The sequence below is a fragment of the Theropithecus gelada genome, chromosome 2, assembly GCF_003255815.1.
Source record: "Theropithecus gelada isolate Dixy chromosome 2, Tgel_1.0, whole genome shotgun sequence".
Taxonomy (NCBI): Eukaryota; Metazoa; Chordata; class Mammalia; order Primates; family Cercopithecidae; genus Theropithecus; species Theropithecus gelada.
Window position 1 is genome coordinate 82,520,910 of NC_037669.1, and position 26,729 is coordinate 82,547,638.

The window sequence follows — 26,729 nt, forward strand, 5'->3', positions numbered from 1 at the left end:
TTTTAGTAGAGACAGGATTTCACTGTGTTAGCCAGGATGGTCTCGATCTCCTGACCTCATGATCCACCTGCCTTGGCCTACTAAAGTGCTGGGATTACAGGCGTGAGCCACCGCGCCCAGCCAGGATTAATTCTTTATCCATGATATCTGCATTATTTTTGACCTTCTGCTATATTAGGGAAGATTGGTAAGACCCATTCCTTCTCTGGCTGCTCCTAAAGGAAGAGAATCTTAAAAGTTAGACGGGGCAACATGGCTTATTGATCACAAGATAGATATATTTTAAAATTTTCTGTAAATTTTGGTGATATCTTCTCTTATTATTTTTTTTTTCTATCTCTCAGGCAGACACAAATATATCTGTTATTTTACCTACTGTTCATGAGGTGGATATTTTCAGGTAAAGAATAAAAAATTGTGTTAACTGACTTTTCTTTTGCTTTGTGGTGGTGGTGTTAATTTATTTAAAAAATGAATGTTCTTATATAGGATGTGGAAAAAATTGGAAGAAAATAGTTATGTTTTACATCTTATAAATCAATGGTTCATCCCTGGCTACATGTTATAAGCTTTGGCAATTAGGCAAATTTAGATATAGAATATGTATTATATGTAAAAATATTTTTGTTTGGTTTAGTGTGAGAATCATATTGTAATGATGTTAGAAAATGTACTTTTTAAAAAAAGATGCATTTTATTTGGGAGTGAAATGTCATGAGGTTTGTGTTTTATTTTAAAATACTTCAGTAAGAAAAAATAGATTATATGAAAAATGGCAAATATTAATCATTAAATCTAAGTGATATGTACATGACGTTTCTTATACTGTTGTCTTTATTTTTCTGTATGTTTGAAAAATGTCAACATGGAAAATGAAAAAACAAAAAAGAGATACTGTTAGCACTTAGAAGAGAAATAGAGGAAAAAGAAAAAGTAATGTTTGTGCCTTTACCCAGAGCAGCTAAATCTTTGGATTGGTGCCCAAGTTCTAGTTCCCCAGGTAGTTCTGATGTATAGGCCAGCTTGAAAAACCACTGCTATCAATGAGCAGTTACCAAATGTTCAAAAAGTCGTGAAAGACTTGAAATGGATTTTTTTGGTGGGATCTTTTTTCTTTCTTTTTTTGAGACAGAGTCTCACTCTGTTGCCTAGGCTGGAGTGCAGTGCTGCAGTCTTGGTTCACTGCAGCCTCCGCCTCCCAGGTTCAAGCAATTCTCCTGCCTCAGCCACCCAAGCAGCTGGGACTACAGGTGCACACCACCATGGCTGGCTACGTTTTTGTATTTTTAGTAGAGATGGGGTTTCATCATGTTGGCCAGGCTGATCTGGAACTCCTTACCTCAAGTGATCCACCTGCCTTGCCCTCCCAGAGTGCTGGGATTACAGGTGTGAGCCACTGCTCCTGGCCAACCTTTTTGTTTGTTCATTTGCTTGTTTGTTTTTTATGACTTGTAAACTACATGGAATACTGCTTCAAAAGATTGATTAGTTAAAAAAAAAGAAAAGAGTGGTTAGTTTTATATGTTGCTCTAGCACAGTACATTCATCCTATTTCTAGGTATTTATTCAATAAAAATGAAAATTTGTCTACATGAAGACCTGTATGCAAATGTCTACATAGTAGCTTTATTCATAACAGTATAAAACTATATATAACCGAAGTATCCATCAATGGTAAATGGACAAACAAAATGCAATACTTGAATGCACATAGAATACTATTCAGCATTAAAAAAAAGAAGCAACAGTTGATATATGCAATAATATGAAAGACTTCCAAAAGCATTATGCTAAGTGAAAGTTTCCAGATATTTAAAGATACTTACTGAATGATTCCGTTTATATGATGTTCTGGAAAAGACAAAAATATAGGGACAGAAATCAGATCAGTGGTTACCTGGTGCTGGGGGAGGAAATCTACATAAGGGCTGCAGGGATTTTGTGAGGTGATGGAACTATTCTAGATCTTTGATAAGGGTAAATTTTACTGCATATAAATTATAAATGTGGGCCGGGCACGGTGGCTCAAGCCTGTAACCCCAGCACTTTGGGAGGCCGAGACGGGTGGATCACGAGGTCAGGAGATCGAGACCAGCCTGGCTAACACGGTGAAACCCCGTCTCTACTAAAAATACAAAAAACTAGCCGGGTGAGGTGGCGGGCGCCTGTAGTCCCAGCTATTTGGGAGGCTGAGGCAGGAGAATGGCGTAAACCTGGGAGGCAGAGCTTGTAGTGAGCTGAGATCCGGCCACTGCACTCCAGCCTGGGTGACAGAGCGAGACTCTGTCTCAGAAAAAAAAAAAAAAAATTATAAATGTGACTTTTAAAACAAATTAATTTTCTTAAAAATTACATGTTATAACATTGTTAGGTTGAAAAGAGGGAGTGTCCCCCAAATAAATGAATAAATATTACAGGAAAAATATACAAAGAAGAATGTGTACTATTTCTCGTTTTGATACTTGACTCATGAGGGAATAATTTGTTTGCGGAATTGGCATAAATTAATATGGAGTTCAATTATCAGACAATTTTTCTTTTGAACTTTCGGGTATGAGTCTTAGGCTTTATTGTTTGTCACTGATTATCTTAGCTTTTGTGGTACATCTTGCATATCCCATATCTGAAATGCTCAGAATCAGAAGTGTTTCGGATTTTGGACTTTTTTGCATTTGGGGATTTTTTCATATACATAATGAGATATCTTGGGGACGGGCCCCAGTCTAAACACAAGGGTCACTTGTGCTTCATATACACATTATACACATAGCCTGAACGTAATTAAAAAAATATATTTTTAATGATTTTGTGCACGAAACTAAATTTTGATTGCATTTTGACTTTGACTCATCTCGAGGTCATGTGTGGAATTTTCCACTTGTTGCATCATGTCAATGCTCAAAACCTTTTGGATTTGGGAACATTTTGGAATGTAGATTTTCACATTAGGGATGCTCAACCCCTAGTTAATTACCTCCATCACTAACACCTTTGATTAGCACGTGTCTCGTCTCCTGGATGTGAATTACATAATATTGGTTTAAGAGTGGGGCAAGTTAGTTTGTTGTTTTTAAGTTCTTGTTTCCCGCCAGATGTGGTGGCTCAAGCCTGTAATCCCAGCACTTTGGGAGGCTGAGGCGGGTGGATCATGAGGTCAGGATTTTGAGACCAGCCTGACCAACATGGTGAAACCCTGTCTCTACTAAAAATACAAAAACTAGCTGGGCATGGTGGTGGGCACCTGTAATCTCAGCTACTCAGGAGGCTGAGGCAGGAGAATCGTTTGAACCCGGGAAGCGGAGGTTGCAGTGAGCTGAGATCGTGCCACTGCACTCCAGCCTGGGCGACACAGTGAGACTCCATCTCAAAAAAAAAAGAAGTGAATTTCTAATTATTTTCCCAAGGCATGGCTGTTTTGGTGGGAGGAGCTTAGCATAAAGGCATGGTACTCCAGAACGGGAATATAAATGTGATACTAAAAAAAAAAAGAACCAGTGATTTCCTTACAGACCTTCATTTCAGTAATCCTATACTGCAGTTAATTTGATGCACACTACTGTTTTTTTTTGAGACAGTCTCGCTCTGTCACCCAGGCTGGAGTGCAGTGGTGCGATCTCAGCTCATTGCAACCTCCGCCTCCTGGGTTCAAGCAATTCTCCTGCCTCAGCCTCCCAAGTAGCTGGGACTACAGGCTTGTGCCACCAAATCCGGCTAATTTTTTGTGTTTTTAGTAGAGACGGGGTTTCACCATTGTTAGCCAGGATGGTCTCGATCTCCTGATCTCGTGATCTGCCCGCCTCAGCCTCCCGAAGTGCTGGGATTACAGGCGTGAGCCACTGCACCCAGCCTACTACTAATAGTTTTTTAGTTCGAGACAAGTTGCCTTTCCTGAATATTAAAAACTTAACCTCTCACCCCAAAAAACGACTTTGATAACATATTATCAGTATAATACAAAGCTTTCAAAGAGTGATTTATCTTGTAACTATACTTCCTATCTTCTATTTGTGCCCTTTGTTAATAATATATTAATATACTTGAAAGACAATAATTTGCAACTTGGTGCCTTAAAGGAATCCCATTATTAAAGTTGGTCAGATGTTTTCATGTAGGACTTTTTCATTTTTCCTTTGCTTATTTTTACAAACCAACAGAAAAGTGGCAAGTACAATACAGAAGACTTTCTTCTTGAACCATTTGGTAGTAAGCTGGAGACTTGGTGCCCTGTCATCCCTTAATACTTTAGATTCTATTTCCTACAAACGAGTATACAATGCAACCATCAAAATTGTAAAATCAACATTGATAAGTTAATATCATCTAATACTAAGACCAGTTCAAATGTTACCAGTTATTACAATAATGTCTAGTTAAACTGAGAATAATCTGTTGCATGTAACTGTCACATCTCATTAGTCATCTTCAGTCTAGAATAGTTCTTTAGTTTCTGACTTTCATGATCCTGATATTCTTACAGATTACAGGATGGTTATTTTGCAGAAACTCCTCAGTTTAGGATTGTCTGGTATTTACTCATGATTAGATTGAGGCTCTGCATCTGTCAGGAGGTGGCACATAAGTTGAGCTTGCCTTGTTTTTGGTAATGTTCAGTTTGATCACTTGATTAATGTGGTATCCTCCAAGCTTCTCCACTAATAAGTTAATTGTTTTTCCTTTTGTAACTGGGTATTTTTGGGGAAGATATTTGAAATTATGTATGTTACTTATTGATGTGTAACAAATTATCCCAATACTTAGGCTTAGAAGAGCAAACATTATTTCACACAGTTTCTGAGGGTTGGAAATCTGGGAGCCGCTTAGGTGGGTCGTTCTGGCGCTCAGAGTTTTTTATGTGGTTGCAGTCAAGATGTTATCTGTGGTTTCAGTCAGCTGGACATAGGAGTCTGGAGAGTCTGCTTCCCTACAGGGCTTACTCACACAGCTGTTGACTGGAGATCGCAGTTCTCTGTGGCTGTTGTTAGGAGGTCTCAGCCCTAGCCTTATGGACTTCTCCATAGGGCTGCCTAATGTTCTCACAACATGGCAGCTAACTTTTCCCAGAGCAAGTACTGAGAGAAGGCTGAAGCCACAGTGTCCTATATGACCTAGCCTTCAAAGTTGTACATTGTCATTTCTACCATATTCTGTTCATTACAATCAAACCACTAATCTGGTCCACACTCAAGAACAGGAGAATTAGGCTCCATGTTTTGAAAGGAGTGTCAAAGAATTTGTGGACAGATGTTATTTATTTATTTTATTTTATTTTTTATCATTATTTTTGTAGAGAGGTATCTTCCTATGTTACCCAGGCTGGCCTTGAACTCCTGCCTCAAGTGATCCTCCCACCTAGGTGTTGGGGTTACAGGAGTGAGCCACCATGCACAGCCTGGACATATTTTAAATCACCACACTATTTTTATATGTCTATTTGGACTCTGATTTCTTGTTTTATTCAATGGATTCTAATCCATTATTACCTATTTTGATATTCAAATTGTCCCTGTTTAGCCAGGGAGAACTTACTACAGGCTGGCTTCTATGTTCTTTTGCCATATCTCTGTCATTCTTTGAACACTTTCTTGCTTTCTGGTGTAAGATACTCCAGATTTATCTTTTTTTTTTGGTAATTAAATAAACTGGGTTGTAATTATCATACCATACAATATTCAACCTTTTAAAGTACAATTCACTAGTGTTTTAATATATTCACAAAGTTGTGCAACCATCAATGCTAATTCCAGAACATTTTCATCACTTCAAAATATAACACTGTACCTATTAGCAGTTCCCATTCCCTCTTCTTCCCAACCTCTTGCCATTACTAACTTACTTTCTGTCTCTTGCCTATTTTGGACATTACATTTAACTAGAATCATACAAAATGTGACCTTTTGTGTCTGTCTTCCTTCACCCAGAATAATGTTTATAAGGTTCATCTGTGCAGTATCATGAATCAGTACAGATGCTCCTAGACTTACAAGGGGGTTATGTCTTGTTAAACCCATTGTAAGTTTGAAAATTATAAGTTCAAAGTGCGTTTTTGATATTTTCAGTTTACAATGGGCTTATCCGGAGGTAAGTTGTCATATGTTGAGGAGTGTACTGAATGCATACTGAATTGCAACATCATAAAGTTAAAAATTGTAAGTTGAACCGTTGTAACATGGGGAGTGTCTGTACTTCATTTTTTAAATGGCTGAATAATATTCCATGTGGATGGGCCAGGCGTAGTGGCTCATGCCTGTAATCCCAGCACTTTGGGAGGCCAAGGCGGTCAGATTACCTGAGGTTGCGAGTTCGAGACCAGTCTGACTGGCATAGAGAAACCCCATCTCAACTAAAAATACAAAACTAGCCGGGTGTGGTGGCACATGCCTGTAATCCCAGCTACTCGGGATGCTGAGGCATGAGAATCGCTTGAACCTGGGAGGTGGAGGTTTTGGTGAGCCAAGATCATGCCATTGCACTCCTGCCTGGGCAACAAGAGCAAAGCTCCATTTCGAAAAAAAAAAAAAAAAAAAAATTCCCTGTGGATATGCTACATTTTGTCTATCCATTTACCTTTTGATGGAGACTTGGATGGTTTACACTTTTGGTTATTATGAATAATGCTGCTGTCAACATTTGTGTATAGGTCTTTGTGTGGACATGTTTTTTATTCTCTTGGGTTCCAGATTATCTCGTATTTTCTCTTCCCTAGCTCTAGAATCAGCCATTTCTCTAAAAAGCCTTGGTTCTTTTTAGCAGAGAATAGGATTTAGAAGACAAGATCTGGGCACTTGGTGTGCTTATTGATATTGAGATATCATTGCTTTTAGACCCTCTCAAGTGGACAAAGCTAGGATGTGTGTGTGTGTATGCATGTATGTATGTGTGTGTGTGTATATATGTATATGTAGATGCATGTATATATACACATCATATATATTATATTAAATTATTCTTTATTTACTGATTTAATCAATACCCCTGTTGGTAATCAATGCCCCATCTCTTCTGCAACTTTTTTTTTAAGTTTTTTGTTTGTTTATTTCAAAAGGTTTTTGGGGAATAGGTGGTGTTTGGTTGCATAAATAAGTTCTTTAGTGATTATTTCTGAGATTTTGATGTACCCATCACATGAGGAATGTACACTGTACCCAATCTGTAGTCTTTTTATCCCTCACCCCCTCCCTCCCTTTCCCCACTGAAGTCCCAAAGTTCATTGTATCATTCTTATGTCTTTGCATCCTCATAGCATAGCTCCCACTTTTGAGTGAGAACATATGATGTTTGGTTTTCCATTCCTAAGTTACTTTAGAATAATGGTCTCCAATTCCATCTAGGTTACTGTGAATGCCATTATTTCATTCCTTTTTATGGCTGAGTAGTATTCCATGGGGTGTGTATGTATCTATATATACACACACACACAACTATATATATATATATAACATTTTCTTTATCCTCTCATTGATTGATGGGCATTTGGGCTTGTTCCATATTTTTGCAGTTGTGAATTGTGCTGCTATAAACATGCATGTGCAAGTATCTTTTTTTTTTTTTTTTAATGACTTCTTTTCCTCTGGGTAGATACCCAGTAGTGGGATTGCTAGATCAAATGGTAGATCTATTTTAATTCTTTAAGGAATCTTCATACTGTTTTCGATAGTGGTTGTACTAGTTTATGTTCCTACCAACAGTGTAAAAGTATTCCCTTTTCACCACATCCACACCAGCATTTATTTATTTTTATTTTTATTTTTATTGTGGCCATTCTTGCAGGAGTGAGGTACTAGAGTATTGTGGGTTTGATTTGCATTTCCCTGATAATTAGTGATGTTAAGCATTTTTAATGTTTGTTGGCAATTTGTATATCTTCTTTTGAGAATTGTCTATTCATGTCCTTAGCCCACTTTTTGATGGGATTGTTTGTTTTGTTCTTGCTGATTTAAGTTCCTTATAGATTCTAGATATTTGTCCTTTGTTTGGATGTATAGATTGTGAAGATTTTCTCCTATTCTGTGAGTTGTCTGTTTACTCTGCTGATTATTTCTTTTGCTGTACAGAAGCAAAATAAGTCCCATCTATTTATCCTTGTTTTTGTAGCATTTGCTTTTGAGTTCTTGGTCATGAAGTCTTTGCCTAAGCTAATGCCTAGATGGATTTTTTCCAATGTTATCTTCTAGAATTTTTATGATTTCAGGTCTTAGATTTAAGTCTTTGATTAATCTTGAGTTGATTTTTGTAAAGGATGAGAGATGAGGATCCAGTTTCATTCTTCTACATGTGGCTTGCCAATTATCTCAGCACCATTTGTTAAATAGGGTGCCCCTTCCCCACTTTATGTTTTTGTTTGCTTTGTTGAAGATCAGTTAACTGTAAGCATTTGGCTTTGTTTCTGGGTTGTCTGTTCTGTTCCATTGGTCTATATGCCTATTTTTATACCAGTACCATGCTGTTTTGGTGACTATGGCTTTACAGTATAGTTTGAAGGCAGATAATATATTGCTTCCAGATTTGTTCTTTTTGCTTAGTTTTACTTTGGCTATGCAGGCTCTTTTTTGGTTCCATATGAATTTTAGGATTGTTTTTTCTAGTTCTGTGAAGAATGATGGTGGTATTTTGATGGGAATTGCATTGAATTTGTAGATTGCTTTTGGCGGTATGGTCATTTTCACAATATTGACTCTATCCATCCATGAGTATAGGATGTGTTTCCATTCGTTTATGTCATCTGTGATTTTTTTCAGCAGTGTTTTGTCATTTTCCTTGTAGAGGTCTTTCACCTCCTTGGGTAAGTGTATTACTAAGTATTTTATTTTATTTATTGCAGCTATTATAAAAGGGGTTGATGTGATTCTCAGCTTGGTTGCTGTTGGTGTATAGGAGAGCTACTGATTTGTGTACATTAATTTTGTATTTGGAAACTTTGCTGAATTCATTTACCAGTTCTAGGAGCTTTTTGGGTGAGTTTTTAGGATTTTCTAGGTATATGATATCAGCAAACAGTGACACTTTAACTTCCTTATTACCAATTTGCATGCTCTTTATTTCTTTCTCTTGTCTGATTGTTCGGGGTAGGACTCTGCTGCAACTTTGTCCCCCATGCTAATAGTTTTCTCATCCCCCTTGGGCCCTGCCATTCTGCACCTGGCTTCCCTTCTGCATGGATACCCTCCTTACCCTGCTCACTCTCTAATTCTCCTTGTTGGATTGACTCTACCCGCACCTCCATGGATACCCTCCTGTCTCATTCAGGTTATTCTGTCCCACTAGACCACATCTCCAAGTGGGTGCCATCTTCCCCTTTTTGGGCTCTGACTCTCGACACTAGGTCGAGCCTCACATGAATGCCCTCCTTACCCTGCTTGTGTGCTTACCCACTCCAGGGTACTTCTCCTTGGAGATACCCTCGTTCCTCTGCTCTGAAACCTTGTGCCAGTTGGTCCCACATTGTGACAACCTCCTCAACTCATTCTGTCTTTGATACTACACATCAGGCTACCCCTCTGTGCTTCCTGGGCTCTGTGAACTCAAACCAAATAATCCCCACACATGTATACGTTCCTCACCACATTTGGGCTCCAGCAGCTCCACAGTAGGCCACCATCTGCATGTAGATGTCCACCTTACCTTACATAAGCTCTGACATGCCTCCCTGGTCAATACGGCTCTCTTTCCCTCGTGGCAGAGATACCTACCATGTTCTGCTTTAGGACTGAGTTGTTTAGGAAGGGAAGAGGAAGAGCTCCTTTGCCTTACCCATGAGCTGTTTTTTTTGTTGTTGTTGTTTGTTTCTTTTGTGGCACTTGTCTTGTTTTTGAATAGTTAAAATTAACTCCCCTAATTTCCATCTCATGATTTGTTGCATGTTTTTGCACTTAATTGTTGTTTGATTTTTCTTTTCTTTTTATTTGCATGTGTGTCTTTTCAACCGAGTGGATTGGTTATGATTTTCATAAATAGATAAGATTCTCCCCCCTAATCTAGTAGGAAAAATTTTTACCAAGCCAGGAGGAAATTCCTAAATAAGTGAAAGTTACCAAGTGTCTTAGGCTTAGTAACATACTAGTGGAGTTGTGTCCCAACAGGCCTCCACCCAATTCCAGGGCTGCTGTAAAAATACTCAACATTTCCGTAGAGAGAGTATCTGCCCAGGAGGTTCGCTCTTGTTCAGGATTAGCACTCCCCCTTGTGATCTGTCATCATTCTTTAATGTCAAAAGTATTGGGTTTTAAATTAAGTGTATCCAATAAGTGCCCTTGGAAAATTAATTTTTCTTGTTTCCTTAAAAATATTTAGGATTGAAATTCAAATGTATCAAAGCAATATTGATAAAATAGATCTATCATATGGTACAACAATTTAAGAATTATATGCTTTTATTGTCAGTTATTCTGTGTGTCAGTATATTACATTTAATTTTGTAAAAATTAGAATGAGTCAAATTGATAGACATTTTTATGTGGATAAAAGGGACTTACGTCTCTATACATCACCATATTCTAAATGAATTTGTGTATCAGATCAAGATACAAATAGCAGAAGAATTTATATCATTGTGGAGTTTTTAGAAAGATTATGTAGGAATTTTAAAAACAGGATTGGCTACATTAAAAAATATTTCTACCGTGCATCACCTTTCAGATGTTTCTGCCCAGTTTTCCTTCATAGTCAGATGCTCTGGGAGCTGGTGCTGTTGGGGGAGCCCCTTGTGGTTATGGCGCCATCACCATCGGAATCATCAGAGACTGTATTGGCACTTGTTAAGTGAGTATATTTAGTTACTATTTCTGACTTTTTTTTTTTTTTTTGATGCTGCAGTACTGAACCTCTTGGTGATATTTGCAGCACTTCCCACCTGTCGTATGTTTCCCCACCCATTATTGCATTGATCCATGCAACAACCCTATCAGAAGGTAATACTTATTATAGCACCATTTTATGGATGAGAAAATTGAATCAGGCTCCGTGAGGGCTGGAACCATGCCTTTGTTGTTCTGAGTGACAGGCACATTGATTCATTACATGAAGTTAATCCTTGATAAATATTACTTGTTTGAATGATCAGTGTAGAGTCAAAGGCACATAGCTAGTGAATGGTAGAGCCAGAATTTCATCCCATCTTCTGCCCCAAACCCAGTGTGTTCTTTCAGTATGCCATTTCACATTATATATATCTGTCTTTCTAATTCTGTGAAATGAGTTTACCATTTTTTAAAATAAACAAAGTATCCCTTTGTGTGTATACTGTTTGTGTAGATGTTTTCTAGTTACAGATTAGGATTTTTAATTTCTGTGTCCTTTATTTTACATGTTCTTCCTGCTCCACAGCTGTATTTCTCCATTAAAGTACTTCAGTGATTTCCGACCTTATTTCACTATTCATGATAGTGAATTCAAAGAATATACTACCCGTACTCAAGCTCCGTAAGTAAACAGAATAACTTATATTGACCAGGTATTACCTTTATAACCACAATTATGTAGAATTATTTTTGGTAATAAAAGCTTATAGGCAGAATGATCTTATAAAAGGAAAGTTTGAGAAGTTTTAGATTTTATAGATTTTAAGAAATCTATAAATAATTTTAGATTTTAAGAGTACCTTATTTGAGTAATTTTATTTATTTATTTATTTATTTATTTATTTATTTTTATTTATTTATTTTTGAGACCGAGGTTTGCTCTGTCACCCAGGCTGGAGTGCAGTGGCATGATCTCGGCTGACTACAACCTCTGCCTCCCAGGTTCAAGCAATTCTCCTGCCTCAGCCTCCTGAGTAGCTGGGATTACAGGCACGTGCCACCACGCCCAGCTAATTTTTGTATTTTTAGTAGAAACGGGGTTTCACCATGTTGACCAGGCTGGTGTTGAATTCCTGACCTCGTGATCCACCCACCTCAGCCTCCCAAAGTGCTGGGATTACAGGTGTGAGCCACCGCGCCTGACCCAAGTGATTTTATTTATTAATGGAAGCTATATTGTCATTAATAGCCGCTGGGTTGTACTTTCAATTCTACTTTTTTATGAAAAATCTTTCCAGTCTGTAAAAAGAAAAAATAATCTTACCCTTTCCCTTGTAGCTCCTGCTCTATCGCTCACCTTCTTTTTACAGCTAGATTTCTAAAGCAACAACAATCTGCATGTACTATCTCCACTTCTTGATTTTCTGGTTGCTTCTAGTCAACTGCAGATTGACTTCTTCGTATTTACTGAATTTGTTTTTGCCAAATAATCAAGACCCTTCTCACTGTTTGACCCAGTAGGCATATCATTGCCCTGTTTTTTCTCTTTCTTTCTTTCTTCCTCTCTCTCTCTCTTTCCTTCCTTCCTTTCCTTCCTTCCTTTCCTCCCTCCCTCCCTCCCTCCCCTCCTTTCCTTCCCTCCCTCCCTTCCTTCTCTCCTTTCCCTCCCTTCTCTCCCTCCCTTCATCCCTCCCTCCCTTCCTTCCCTCCCTCCCTCCCTTCCCTCCCTCCCTCCCTCCCTTCCTTCCCTCCCTCCCTTCCTTCCTTCTCTTCCTTCCTTCCTTCCTTTCTTCCTTCCTTTCTTCCCTTCCCTCTGTTCCCTTCCCTCCCTTCCTTCCTTCCCTCCCTTCCTTCCCTCCCTTCCTTCCTTCCTTTCTTCCTTCCTTCCTTCCCTTCCCTCCGTTCCCTTCCCTCCCTTCCTTCCTTCCCTCCCTTCCTTCCTTCCTTCCTTTCTTCCTTCCTTCCCTTCCCTCCATTCCCTTCCCTCCCTTCCTTCCTTCCCTCCCTTCCTTCCTTCCCTCCCTTCCTTCCCTCCCTCCCTTCCTTCCCTCCCTTCCTTCCTTCCCTTCTTTCCTTCCTTCCTTCCCTTCCTTCCCTCCCTCCCTTCTGTTCCCTCCCTTCCTTCCCTCATTCCTTCCTTCCCTCCCTTCCTTCCCTCCCTCCCTTCTGTTCTCTCCCTTCCTTCCCTCATTCCTTCCTTCCTTCCCTTCCTTCCCTCCCTTCCTTCCCTCCCTTCCTTCCCTCCCTCCCTTCTGTTCCTTCCCTTTCTTCCTTCCCTTCCTTCCCTCCCTCCCTTCCCTTCCCTCCCTTTCTTCCCTCCCTCCCTTCCCTTCCTTCCCTTTCTTCCTTCCTTCCTTCCATTCCTTCCTTCCGTTCCTTCCTTCTTCCCTTCCTCCCTTCCTCTCTTTCTTTTCCCTTCCTTCCTTCCTTCCTTCCTTCCTTCCTTCCTTCCTTCCTTCCTTCCTTCCTTCCTTCCTTCCTTCCTTTCTTTTTCTTTCTTTTTCTTTCTCTCTCTCTCTCTCTTTCCTTCTTTCTTCTCCCCTCGCCTTCCCCTTCCCCTCCTCCCCCTCCCTTCCCCCTCCCCATTGCCAAGGCTGGTGTGCCACCTCTTCTTTCTTGTAACATTTACACTTTTAACCTTACAAATATTTTAATCACCAGCCAGTCATGATGGCTCATGCCTCTAATCCCAGCACTTTGGGAGGCTGAGGCGGGCAGATCACATAAGCCCAGGAGTTAGAGACCAGCCTGGGCAACATGGCAAAACCTTGTCTCCACAAAAACAAAACAAAACAAAACAAAAAACACAAAAATTAGCTGGATGTGGTGGCATGCGTCTGTAGTCCCAGCTACTCATGAGGCTGAGGTGGGAGGATGGCTTGAGCCTAGGAGGCAGAGGTTGCAGTGAACTCAGATTGTGCCACTGGAACAGCCTGGGGGACAGAGTGAGACCCTGTCCCCCCCAAAAATTTTTTTTGAGTCTCTAATACCATTCTCTCCTGGGCAATCTTGTGGTGCATCCCAATCTCCTTTGCAGACTTCTTTTCTCTACGAATCCCTTAAATGTTGGTGTTCGCTAGGTATTGTCTTCTGGGTTCTGATTTCAGACTGATAGTTTTTTTTTTCTTTTGAGACGGAGTCTGGCACTGTCGCCCAGGAGGGAGTGCAATGGCATCATCTTGGCTTACTGCAATCTCTGCCTCCCAGGTTCACGTGTTTCTCCTGCCTTAGCCTCCCAAGTAGCTGGGATTACAGGTGCACACTGTCTAATTTTTTGTATTTTTAGTAGAGACAGGGTTTCACTGTATTGGCCAGACTGGTCTCGAACTCCTGACCTTGTGATCTGCCCACCTTGGACTCCCAAAGTGTTAGAATTACAGACATGAGCCACCACACCCAGCCCAGACTGATAATTATTTCTGTACAATCTTTTTTTTTTTTTGAGACAGTCTCACACTGTTGCCTAGGCTGGAGTGCAGTGGCATGACCTTGGGTCACTGCAACCTTCATCTCCTGGGTTCAAGTGATTCTCCTGCCTCAGCCTCCCAAGTAGCTGGGATTATAGGCATACACCACCACACCCAGCTAATTTTTGTATTTTTAGTAGAGATGGGGTTTCACCATGTTGGCCAGACCGGTCTCGAACTCCTGATCTCAAGTGATCCACCTGCCTTAGCTTCCCAAAGTGCTGGGATTACAGGTGTGAGCCACCGTGCCTGGCCCTTTCTGTACAATCTTATCTGTACCCATGGCTTCTGTTAATACCCCATGCTAATGACTGAAATGTATCTTTCTAGCCAATATCTCTGTGAGGTTCAGACCTATATAACCAGGCATGTGTGTGTGTTGCGGGGGGAGAGGGGATGTTTTAAGCACATTGCCCCATAGAAGATAGAGGTCTTAATGGCATCTGAAACTAAACACGTGCAAACTGAATTATTTTTGTCTCCCTCTTTTCTCCCCTAATCTCATACCTCTTCTTTCTTTTCATGGATGGCATTAGTTTTCACTTAGTCCTCAAAACCTTAATTGTCATAAATTTCTCCTTTGTAACATGCCCCACATTAAATTTTACCAAATTCTGTCAATTTGATATCCTAAAATATCTCTGATTACATTTCTTATCTTCTTTCTGTAGCTCCCTTTCCAGTCTTACTGTGTCTCATGTTTTGCATATCCAAATTTGCTTTTCCTTCAACCCCTTCTCTCCTCATAAGGTAACTTCCAAATTTCTTCCAGAGTGATCTTCCTTTTTTTTTTTGGAGACAAAGTGTCACTCTTGTCCCCCAAGTTGGAGTGCAATGGTGCGATCTCAGCTCACTGCAACCTCTGCCTCCTGGGTTCAAGTGATTCTTCTGCCTCAGCCTCCCCAGTAGCTGAGATTACAGGCGCCTGCCACCACGCCTGGCTAATTTTTGTATTTTTAGTAGAGATGGGGTTTCACCGTGTTGGCCACGTTGGTCTCAAACTTCTGACATCAGGTGATCCGCCCGCCTCGGCCTCCCAAAGGGCTGGGATTACAGGCGTGAGCCACTGCACCCGGCCGAGTGATCTTTCTAATAAGCACTTTTTCTTTCATGCAACATTCCTCCACTTGGTTATCTAGTAGTTTCCCTTTGCCTGTAAGATAACATCTAAACTTCTTAGCATGCTAACATGGTACTAATGATTGGGCAACAATATTCTCATTTCTGACTATTCATCCTTTCTGCTTTTGCTCCAGGAATGCTGAACTCTGTGTGGTTCTACAGACAGGCCATAATGTCACTTCATTGCTTTGCACATAGTTTGTTCTGCATCACTCTTCCTTCTCTCATCCACTTGGCAAAAAACACCTACTCATCTTTCATGCTTCCTGTAAATATTATCTCTTTGGTGAGGCTGTCCTTTAATCCCCTCGTAGACATAGGTTCTCCTTTCTGATTATTGTCCTTTTTTTTTTTTTTTGAGACAGAGAGTCTCACTCTGTTGCCCAGGCTGGAGTGCAGTGGTGCAATCTTGGCTCACTGCAACCTCCACCTCCTGGTTTCAAGCGATTCTTCTGCCTCAGCCTCCTGAGTAGCTGGGATTACAGGCATGCACCACCACACGCAGCTAATTTTTGTATTTTTAGTAGAGATGGGGTTTCATCATGTTGGCCAGACTAGTCTCAAACTCCTGACCTCATGATCCACCCACCTCGGCCTCTGAAAGTGCTGGGATTATAGGCGTGAGTCACCGCGCTCGGCCGATGTTGTGCATTTTAAACCACCTTCACTGTCTTCTAATTTAGGCATCATAACTGGGTGTGTATACCCTTCTTCCTGTGTGTGCTGTTGGAAGGATCATGTCCTTTCATCTTTATATGCCTAGCGTAAAACATGTTGCCTGGCCGTGTAGTTGATATGTAATGTTTGAATAAAGGAAAAAGCAATCTGTGTATTGTTCATTGAAAAGAAAATGTAAGCTATTCTTCACTGATTTAACATTCATCTTTTTCTCACCTTTTTAATTTTGTTTTGTTTTATATAGGCCCTCAGTTATATTAGGAGTAACCAACCCTTTTTTTGCTAAGACACTCCAGCACTGGCCACACATCATTCGAATAGGAGACCTCAAACCTACAGGTAAAGTATAAACTTGGTGTTCTGTTTTTAGTGTGCAGTGTTGCTGAACAGGTTTCTTTCTTCCTTTCTTTTCATCCTTGATTACTTTTTATGTTGATGGCAGCTTTCTTCAAGGCCTTTGGAGAAGAGTATAATTTCCTGCTAATTTCCAACTGAAATACGCAGGTTCTTATAATATGTATGATCTGTCATATCCTCCTACCAAAAAGTATACTTATAGTGTTACAGACGTTGAATGAATTATAGTAAAATGAAGTCTCAAAAATGTTAGCTTTATATATATATATTAAATATTATATAATAATATATTTAAATATATATTTAAATCTGTAAAAAAATATATATATATTTAAAAGCCCAATAAAACAGAACTTTCTATATATATGGAAGTCCAATAAAACAGAACTTTGCAATACTGCTTGAGTAAAACCTTATAGAAAACTAGAATTATTCCCGACTTGTTGCAAAATACTCAGCTAGGCCTCAAAACAAGTATATGTCCCTGTAACACAGGTTATTGATTTAGGGGGTGGTTCACAGTGTCTTTTCATATGGAAAAGACATACAGTACCTTGTTCATGGTAGGAGTTTAACAAATGTTTAAGTATATGAATTCTGAGGTTGGAAGTTTTGCTAATCTAGATGACAACTAAATGGTACATTAATTAAGGACGTGAATCTTGGGTATGAGAAGATACGAGAAATTTTTTAAATCTTAATTTAATTTTGACATTTATTTTCATGGTTTGTGCATACTAATTTAGACTATTTTATTGATTGTAATGTAGTGGACTACTGACTATTTTCTCCTTCCAGTGGAAGACTTCTCTCTGACATGACAATGGACATTCATGAATTTTCCACTGAAATAGTTGGGATTATAAAGTTATTTTCTAATAACTTTATAATGTACTATGTTTATTTATTTATCTATGAGACAGAGTCTCACTCTGTTGCCCAGACTGGAATACAGTGGCACTATCTCAGCTCTCCCAGGTTCAGGTGTTTCTCCTGCCTCAGCCTCCCAAGTAGCTGGGATTACAGGCACCCACCTCCATGCCTGGCTAATTTTTGTATTTTTAGTAGAGACGGGGTTTTGCTATGTTGGCAAGGCTGGTCTCAAACTCCTGACCTCAGGTTATCTGCCCGCCTTGGCCTCCCAACGTGCTGGGATTACAGGTGTGACCCACCACTCTCGGCCATTACAGTTTTTTGTTTTGTTTTGTTTTGTTTTCAAAACAGAGTCTCACTCTGCTGCCCAGGCTGGAGTGTAGTGGTGTGATCTCGGCTCACTGCAACCTCTGCTTCACGGGTTCAGGAGATTCTCCTGCCTCAGCCTCCTGAGTAGCTGGGATTACAGGTGCCCGCCACCACGCCTGGCTAATTTTTGTATTTTTAGTAGAGACGAGGTTTCACCATGTTGGCCAGGCTGGGCTCAAACTCCAGACCTCCAGCGATCCGACCACCCCGGCTTCCCAAAGTGCTGGGATTACAGGCTGAGCCACTGCGTCTGGCCAGCAGCCACTACTTTTAAATCTTGTTCCTTTTGTTATACATAGATATATTTAAAACATGACTTAATAATCTGATTTTATAAGATTTTCCTTCTGATATATACATATATCTAAATGGAAGTGTTAGAATCAAGGATAACATTTTAAATAGTACTGTTTACAAATTCTGGACTCAGTGTTACTGAAATTTTTAGAAGCTTTATGAAATAGAGGAAAAAGCAAAGGGCTTCACCTTGGCAATCAGAACTGTGTGCTAATAGGCTAAATATCATTTTTAAGTCTCAAATTTTTTGTCTGCTAGGAGGATTAAACACAGTGCCTGATGCATGGTACTCTGTAAATGGCATGGTCCCCTGCCATTCTGTTACTGTTCTGTCTGAGTATTAATGATAGTTCAGAGAACAACAGTTGCTAGAGTCTTGGATATGAGACGATATGAGAAATTTTTTAAAATCTTAATTTAATCTTGACATTTTCATGATTTGGGCCTACTAATTTAGACTATTAGTTGTAATGTAGTAGACTGCTGATTGTTTTCTCTTTCCAGTGGAAGAAGTCTCTCTGCTAGATGTAGGTAGGAACTTTTGCACAAAATCATTGGTAGAGCAGCATGAGTTGATAAATCTGTTTAAGAAATCACCAAACTGTTTGCCAAAGTGGCCCATCAGTTTACATTCTTACCAGCAATGTGTGAGGGTTCCTATTTCGTAACATCTTTTCCAACATTTGATGTTGTCATTTTCATCATGGCCATTCTAGAATATTTGAAATGGTGATTTTAATTTGCTTTTCTCTAATGTCTAGTGATAGTGAGCACATTTTCATCTACTTCCTTTCATTCATATATCTTTGGTGAAATGTCTATTTATTTTGCCTTTAAAAAAAATTTTTTTTTGTGATAGGGTCTTGTGCTATTGCTCAGGCTGGAGTGCATTGGCACAATCATAGCTTACTGTAACCTTGAACTCCTGGGCCCAAGTGATCCTTCTGCCTCAGCCTTCCCAGTAGCTGGGAGTACAGGCGTACACCACCACGCCTGGCTGATTTTTAATTTTTTCTGTAGAGACAGGATCTTGCAATGTTGCTGGTCCTGAACTCCTGTGCTCAAGCAGTCCTCCTGCCTTGGCCTCCCAAAGTGTTGGGATTACAGGTGGAAGCCACCACACCCGGCCTGTTAGTTTCCATTTTTTTGATAGTAGCCATCCTAATGGGCATGAGTTAGTATTTTATTGTGGGTTTCAGTTTCATTTCCCTCATGATCAGTGATGTTGAGTATCTTTCCATTGTTTATTGGCCATTTATTTTATTTATTTATTTATGAAACGGAGTCTCACTCTGTTGCCTGGCTGGAGTGCAGTGGCGTGATCTTGGCTCACTGCAACCTCCGTCTCCCAGGTTCAAGCAATTCTCCTGCCTTAGCCCCCCGAGTAGCTGGGATTACAGGCATGCACCACCACACCCAGCTAATTTTTGTATTTTTAATAGAGATAGAGTTTCACCATGTTGGCCAGGCTGGTCTCAAACTCCTGACCTCAGGTGATCCACCTGCCTTGGCCTCCCAAAGTGCTGCAATTACAGGTGTGAGCCACCGCACCCAGCCTATTTATTGGCCATTTATATATCTTCTTTGGAGAAATGTCTATTCAAGTCCTTTGCCCACTTTTAATAGGATTGTTTGAATGGGGTTTTTTTTTTTTTTTTTTTTTTTTTTAGTTATAAGAATTCTTTATATATTCTAAATAGTAATCCTTATTAGATACATGCTTTGTGAATCTTTTGTTCTATTTTGTATTGTCTTTTTGTTCTCTTGATGGTGTCCTTTGATGCACAGAGGTTTATTTTACCTTATTTATTTATTTTTTGAGATGGAGTCTTGCTCTGTCTTCTAGGCTGGAGTGCCGTGGCCCGGTCTTGGCTCACTGCAACCTCCACCTCCTGGGTTCAAGTGATTCTCCTGTCTCAGCCTCCCCAGTGGCTGGGATTACAGGTGTGCGCCACCACACTCAGCTAATTTTTGTATTTTTAGTAGAGAGAGAGAGTTTCACCATTTTGGCCAGGCTGGTTGAACTCCTGACCTCATGATCCACCCGCCTCAACCTCCCAAAGTGCTAGGGTTACAAGCGTGAGCCACCACACCTGGCCTGTGCACAGAAGTTTATAATTTAATGGTCTTATTTATCGTTTTTTTGTTTTCTTCTTTTTTTTTTTAAGTCTTATTTATTTTTTCCTTGTATTGCTTGAGTATTTGGTGTCATAGTCATGAAATCTCATATATCTTTTAATTTATGAGTGGTATATATCTTGGAGTATTTTTCCGCTTGTTAAGTTAAAAACCAGCCAGGCCCACTGCAAATGCTGTACAAGTTGTGCAACACAGCCCTGCTCAGGATTCTGGCTTTGAAACCTGAGATAGATGTGAGTTCTACAAGGAAAAAAAAAATCTGGCAGGGTCAGTAAAATTATAGAAAAAAGCGTCTTCTTTAGGACCAAGAGGGAAGGCACAGCAGAATTAAGATTTTGCTCTCCTGTGTCCTGAAACTTTACCAGAAACATATATTTAGCGTTAACCTTGCAGAAGGATCATTCCTCCTGATATAAAGGAATTGCTTTTTCTGGATTATACCTAGTTTTAGTGCACCCACATCCTTGGACAAGATGTTCCTCTGTGTCTAGTTATGACAGAGCTAACAACCTGTCTTAATAGGGCACTCATTAGTCAGAATGAATGATGGTTCTGGTGCATACCAGGTGAATATCAAGTTTTGTCCATGCTTTAGTTTCTTCATCTGTGAAATGGGCATCATAAATAAACTCTTATTGTAAAGATTAAATGTGATAATTTGTGCAGTGTTCTTGGACCAGAGACTGGCACGGAGGACATCTTCAGTAAATGGTGGCTATTACTGTCCTTACCATTATCTGCAACTCTTTAAGCAGCATGTTCATGCTTCTGTATTTAACTTTTTACTCAAAAGGCCTTTTCTCCTTCCTATGGATAACTTTTTTTTTTTTTTTGAGACAGAGTCTCGCTCTGCCACCCAAGCTGGAGTGCAGTGGTGCACTCTCGGCTCACTGCAAACTCTGCCTCCTGGGTTCAAGTGATTCTCCTGCATCAGCCTCCCGAGTAGCTGGGACTACAGGTGCCTGCCACCATGCCCGGCTAATTTTTGTATTTTTAGTGGAGATGGGGTTTCCCCATGTTGGCCAGGATGGTCTCGAACTCCTGACCTCAGGTGATCCACCCGCCTCAGCCTCCCAAAGTGCTCGGATTACAGGCGTGAGCCACCATGCCTGGCCAAGTTTTTCTCTCTCTTATAGGTTCGCTTAAATGCTACCTCCTTTAGGAATCCTAAATACTTTTCTTACTCCTCTTTGGCCAGGACACTCTTCTGTGTCTCATAGTATCTTGTTCATAATTCTGTCCCAGCACCTTTCCCTCTGTATTATCATTTCTCTGTGTCATATTTTGCTGTTAGACTGTGGCTCATTGATATGAGGAATTAGCTGTTTTGTTCCTGTATTGCCAGTATCTTATATTTACTTAATATATACTGAGTCAATGAAAAATTAAGTCTGTGTATCCATGATACTGCTTTTTTAACAAGTATCTGTTTAAAATTATTATTGGGGCAGTTGACACATTTGGAGTATAAACTAATTTTTTTAATCTCTTTCACTCTTTCCTTTATAGACTGTGTTACTTGGCAGCTTCTTTGCAAGATTGAAATTACAGTTAACCCTTGAACAACACAGGGATTAGAAATGCCAACCTCCTATGTAGTAGAAAATCTGTGTATACCTTTAACTCCTCCAAAACTTAACTTCCAACAGCCTACTGTTGACCAGAGCCTTAGCAATAACATAAACAGTTGATTAACACACATTTTGTATGTTGTTTGTATTATATACTGTATCCTTACAATAAAGTAAGCTAGGGGAAATAAAATGTTACTAAGAAAGTCATGAGGAAGATAAAATATATACTGACTATTCATTAAGTGGAAGTGGATCATCATAAAAGTCTTCATCCTCATAACCTTCGCATTGAGTAGGTTGAGGAGGAAGAGGAGGGAATGGTCTTGCTGACTCAGGGGTGGCAGAAGGAGGAGAAAAAATCATGTATAAGTGAATATGCACAGTTTAAACCCACATTATTAAATGTTCAACTGTATTTCAAAGTAAAAAGTTTATAGAAATAGCTGTTTTATCATACTACATGCTCTTAAAATTTTTTAGCAATATAAGATTGCAAAGGAAAATGTTCCTTGTTCTTAAAATCCCACCTCCAGATATACCACAATTAGCAGTTTGATCTATGTAACTATTTAAACAAAGGTATTTTGTGAATTTAGAGGCTTGAATTATATTATAATCTCTATAATAATATAATCTCTAGATTGTGTTTCAGTTCTTAGGTTCTTTTAGCCCTTGTGCAGAGAAGAGGGAGGGTGGAGAAAGTCTTTGAAATTAGGTTTGTTCACGACACTTTTAAGTGTGTATCTTGAGGCATTTTTCTGCCCGTTATAAGAGTTGTTTAGGTGTTAGCTTTCTTTGACCCTAAGACCAGGGCCTGCATATACTACACAAGCTATTCAACATAGCAGTCTGCTCAGGAGTCCTGTCCATCTGTGGCTCAGACCTGTGGTTGCTGCACACACCATTGCCACTTGCTGGCAGTGTAAGTTTCTGTAATGGAAAAGCTGAATTTGAGGAGGCATCAAAAAAAAAAAAAAAAAAAAACCACACACAAACCCTTGAAGACTACATCTGCACAGTCATTTAAGAATTACTCTGTATTCCATTTATACTTAAAGGGTATTTTATTCCTCTTCAGCACCTAAATTTTCAGTTTTATGTATTTGGCATGTAGATTTTAAATTACAGGTTGAGTGACAAAAAGGGAAAAATTTAAGTAATGATAGATATTAATGAAAGATAATGGCCGGGCGCGGTGGCTCAAGCCTGTAATCCCAGCACTTTGGGAGGCCGAGACGGGCGGATCGCGAGGTCAAGAGATCGAGACCATCCTGGCTAACATGGTGAAACCTCGTCTCTACTAAAAAATACAAAAAAAACTAGCCGGGCGAGGTGGCGGGCGCCGGTAGTCCCAGCTACTCGGGAGGCTGAGGCAGGAGAATGGCGTGAACCCGGGAGGCGGAGCTTGCAGTGAGCTGAGATCCGGCCACTGCACTCCAGCCCAGGTGACAGAGCGAGACTCCGTCTCAAAAAAAAAAAAAAAAAAAAAAAAAGAAAGATAAAATATCCATTTTATATAATTTACATGAATTGTTTCTGTACTATTGTAATAATCCAGTATTCTTGTAATCCAGTTTTAAAATACCAAGAATGAACCCTTAACTTATTAATTGATGTTAAGAATGCTTTAATTATAACATGCTTAAGTAATAAACAGTAGATTATAAAGTTCCAATTTTATAATATGTATGATTAGAATAATTATAAAAATCTTTATGCTGCTTCCTGCAGGTGAAATTCCTAAGCAGGCTAAAGTGAAAAAACTGAAGAATCTAAAGACTCTGGATTCTAAACCTGGTATTGACTTTTACTGATTTTTAAATATATATTTGTATGGTACTTGGGTTTTTTTGTTTACCTTCTTTTCTTTGCTCTTAGGAGTTTATACTTCATATAAGCCATATTTAAATAGAGATGAAGAGATCATAAAACAATTACAGAAGGTAATTAGTTGCTCATATTATTAATTTAAATTTCCTTGTTCAGGTATGTAATATCCACTTAGGCAATATGTCCTTTATGTATACTAATGTGAAATAGGATCTTTCCTTTTTTTGGGGGGGGTGGGGAGATGGAGTCTTACTCTGTCACCCAGGTTGGAGTGCAGTGGTGTGATCTCAGCTCACTGTAACCTCCACCTCCCAGGTTCAGGTGATTCTCATGCCTCGGCCTCCTGAGCAGCCGGAATTACAGGAGTGCACCATCATGCCTGGCTAATTTCTGTATTTTTAGTAGAGATAGGGTTTCACCATGTTGGCCAGGCTGGTCTTGAACTCCTGGCCTTAAGTGATATGTCCACCTCGGTCTCCCAAAGTCCTGGGATTACAGGTGTCAGCCACCACACCCTGCCGGGGTATCTTTTTTGACTCAAAGTTTTATGAAAATCAGGAGACTAAGCTAGCAACAGTATGGGCATGAATTTGGGACTGTAGCTATACCTGAGTGTCAGTCTTTCTAGAAACTTGGGAGTTATAGTGAAAAAGCCATAGATTCTACCATGATAGCATCTAACAGTAAGGGATTATAATTTTTTAAAAAATGTAAATCATATAATATAGCAAATATAAAATATTGTCTTTATTTTGAACTCACTTTTTTTTTTTTTTTTTTTTGAGATGGAGTTTCGCTCTTGTTGCCCAGGCTGGTGTGCAATAGCATGATCTCGGCTCACTGCAACCTCCACCTCCCAGGTTCAAGCAATTCTTCTTTCTCAGCCTCCCAAGTACCTGGGATTATAGGTGGCCACCACCACGCCTGGCTAATTTTTGTATTTTTTAGTAGAGACAGGGTTTCACTATGATGGCCAGGCTGGTCCTGAACCCCTGACCTCAGGTAATGCACCCGCCTCAGCTTCGCAAAGTGCTGGGATTACAGACGCGAGCCACAGTGCCCAGCTGTGAACTCACATTTTCACAGTATGGGATAAACAGTATTCCCTAAGCTAAGAACTCTTATGTTTTGCTCTGGTAAAGATTATTTTCACAGGATATTGCACAATTAACTTCACATTAAATTACTTCAAGGTGAAGTTCTAGTTTTTTAAATATCAAGTGTAAATGTATATTTACATAGCAGTTGAATATGATAATTATCCATTGTTTTATGTTCCATCACTAGAAAACATTCTCATTATTTCCTCTTTAAGGGTGTACAACAGAAACGTCCTTCTGAGGCGCAAAGTGTTATTCTTCGACGCTATTTTTTGGAACTGACACAAAGTTTCATCATTCCATTAGTAAGTTAATAAAATACATTTTTGCATAATTTAATGATTTGGTGAAGGGTATATAAATGTTTTTCCCACCCTCCAAAACCATATCTTAAGTTGTGTGTTTTGCCAGCCTGGTATATTTGAGTGATTAAAAATAAACCTCTTTGCAAGAGACCTGGATTATTTGTTCTAGTGTTAACTGTTTAGCTTTGGTAAGTCACTCCCTCTGAACCTCAATTTTCTTACCTATGAAATGTGGCTGATTCCACTTTTCCTAAGTACCTTTCAAGACTGTTGTGAATATTAAATGATATACTTTATATGAACTGTTAAGTAGTTACTACATTTTTCATCTTAAAAGAAGATTATCGTAGAGCTTCTGTGATAGTTATCTTGAAAAAAATTTGACATAATGTCTATGAGGCTGTAGCTCCATAACAACAGGGACTGTATCTGTCTTGCTCGTTATTAATTTGCCAGTCTGGCATATGGTAGCACTCAAATGTTTATGGAATCAATGACTAGATGATATGGTTATTCTAAGAAATTCAGAAGGATGTCATATTAAAGTATAGGGAGTACCATGATGTGGTCCTACTCTGGAGACTGCATCATAGAGAAACTTTGCACAGTTATTAATATAAAGTAATATATCTATGAATATTATATAGGGCATCCTGGAGATCTTTGCTGTTATATTTTAGAAAGAAATATTATTTCTTGGTCTATGGATGTCAACTTATTTATTCCATTAAATCTATTTGTTTGAATAAATAAACTTTTCTGTAGTGCTTATGAGCATGGACTAGGCTGGGCACAGTGGCTCAGGCCTGCTCCTTTGGGAGGCCAAGGTGAGAGGATTGTTTAAGACCAGGACTTTGAGACTACAGTAGGCTATGATTGCACCACTGCACTCCATCTTGGGCAACAGCAAGACTCTCTTAAAAAAAAAAAAAAGAGCATGGACTGGGCGTGGTGGCTCACATCTGTAATCCCAGCACTTTGGGAGGCTGAGGCGGGCAGATCACGAGGTCAGGAGATTGAGACCATCCTGGTTAACGTGGTGAAACCCTGTCTCTACTAAAAATACAAAAACTTGGTCGGGCATGGTGGCATGCACCTGTAGTCCCAGCTGCTCTGGAGGCTGAGGCAGGAGAATCACTTGAACCTGGGAGGTGGAGGTTGCAGTGAGCCGAGATCACGCCACTGCACTCAGCCTGGGCAAAAGAGTGAGACTCCGTCTCAACAACAACAAAAAAAAGCATGGATGAAAGTCAAGTAGACCTCAATTCAAGTCTAAATTGTATTAGCCTTTTGAAGAATCTTCAGTTTCCCAATAATACCTACCACATAGGATCATTCCAAGGATTACAAGAGATCACGCATGTAAAATGTTGAGTGCATTATCTGGCCTATAGTTACTCAGTAAGGTTAGCTATTATCATTAAGACAGGGTGAAACCCTGACTCAACTAAAAATATAAAAATTAGCCAGGCGTGGTGGCGGGTTCCTGAAATTCCAGCTACCTGGGAGGCTGAGGCAGATAATTGCTTAAACTCTGGAGGCAGAGTTTGCAGTGAGCTGAGATTGCGCCACTGCACTCCACTGCCATGTGCCACTGGGCAACAGAGCGAGACTGCATCTCAAAAAATAAAAATAAAAATAAAAAAAAGGGCTGGGCACGGTGGCTCACGCCTGTAATCCCAGCACTTTGGGAGGCCAAGGCGGGTGGATCACGAGGTCAGGAGTTTGAGACTAGCCTGACCAACATGGTAAAACCTTGTCTCTACTAAAAATACAAAATTACAAAATTAGCAAGGCGTGGTGGTGCACACCTGTAATCCCAGCTACTTGGGAGACTGAGGCAGGAGAATCGCTTGAACCCGAAGGGGCGGAGGTTGTAGTGAGC

General features: G+C 39.8%; 1 protein-coding gene across 1 annotated transcript in view; it reads left to right on the forward strand.

The window, feature by feature from the left end:
• DENND6A (DENN domain containing 6A) overlaps positions 1-26,729 on the forward strand; it is a 70,503-nt gene that overhangs the window by 38,255 nt on the left and 5,519 nt on the right. The window contains exons 9-15 of the mRNA XM_025377862.1: positions 345-400; positions 10,633-10,755; positions 11,320-11,415; positions 16,245-16,339; positions 23,341-23,406; positions 23,488-23,552; positions 24,755-24,844. Of these exons, the coding sequence (XP_025233647.1) occupies positions 345-400; positions 10,633-10,755; positions 11,320-11,415; positions 16,245-16,339; positions 23,341-23,406; positions 23,488-23,552; positions 24,755-24,844 (591 nt within the window). The remainder of the gene's footprint in view (positions 1-344; positions 401-10,632; positions 10,756-11,319; positions 11,416-16,244; positions 16,340-23,340; positions 23,407-23,487; positions 23,553-24,754; positions 24,845-26,729) is intronic.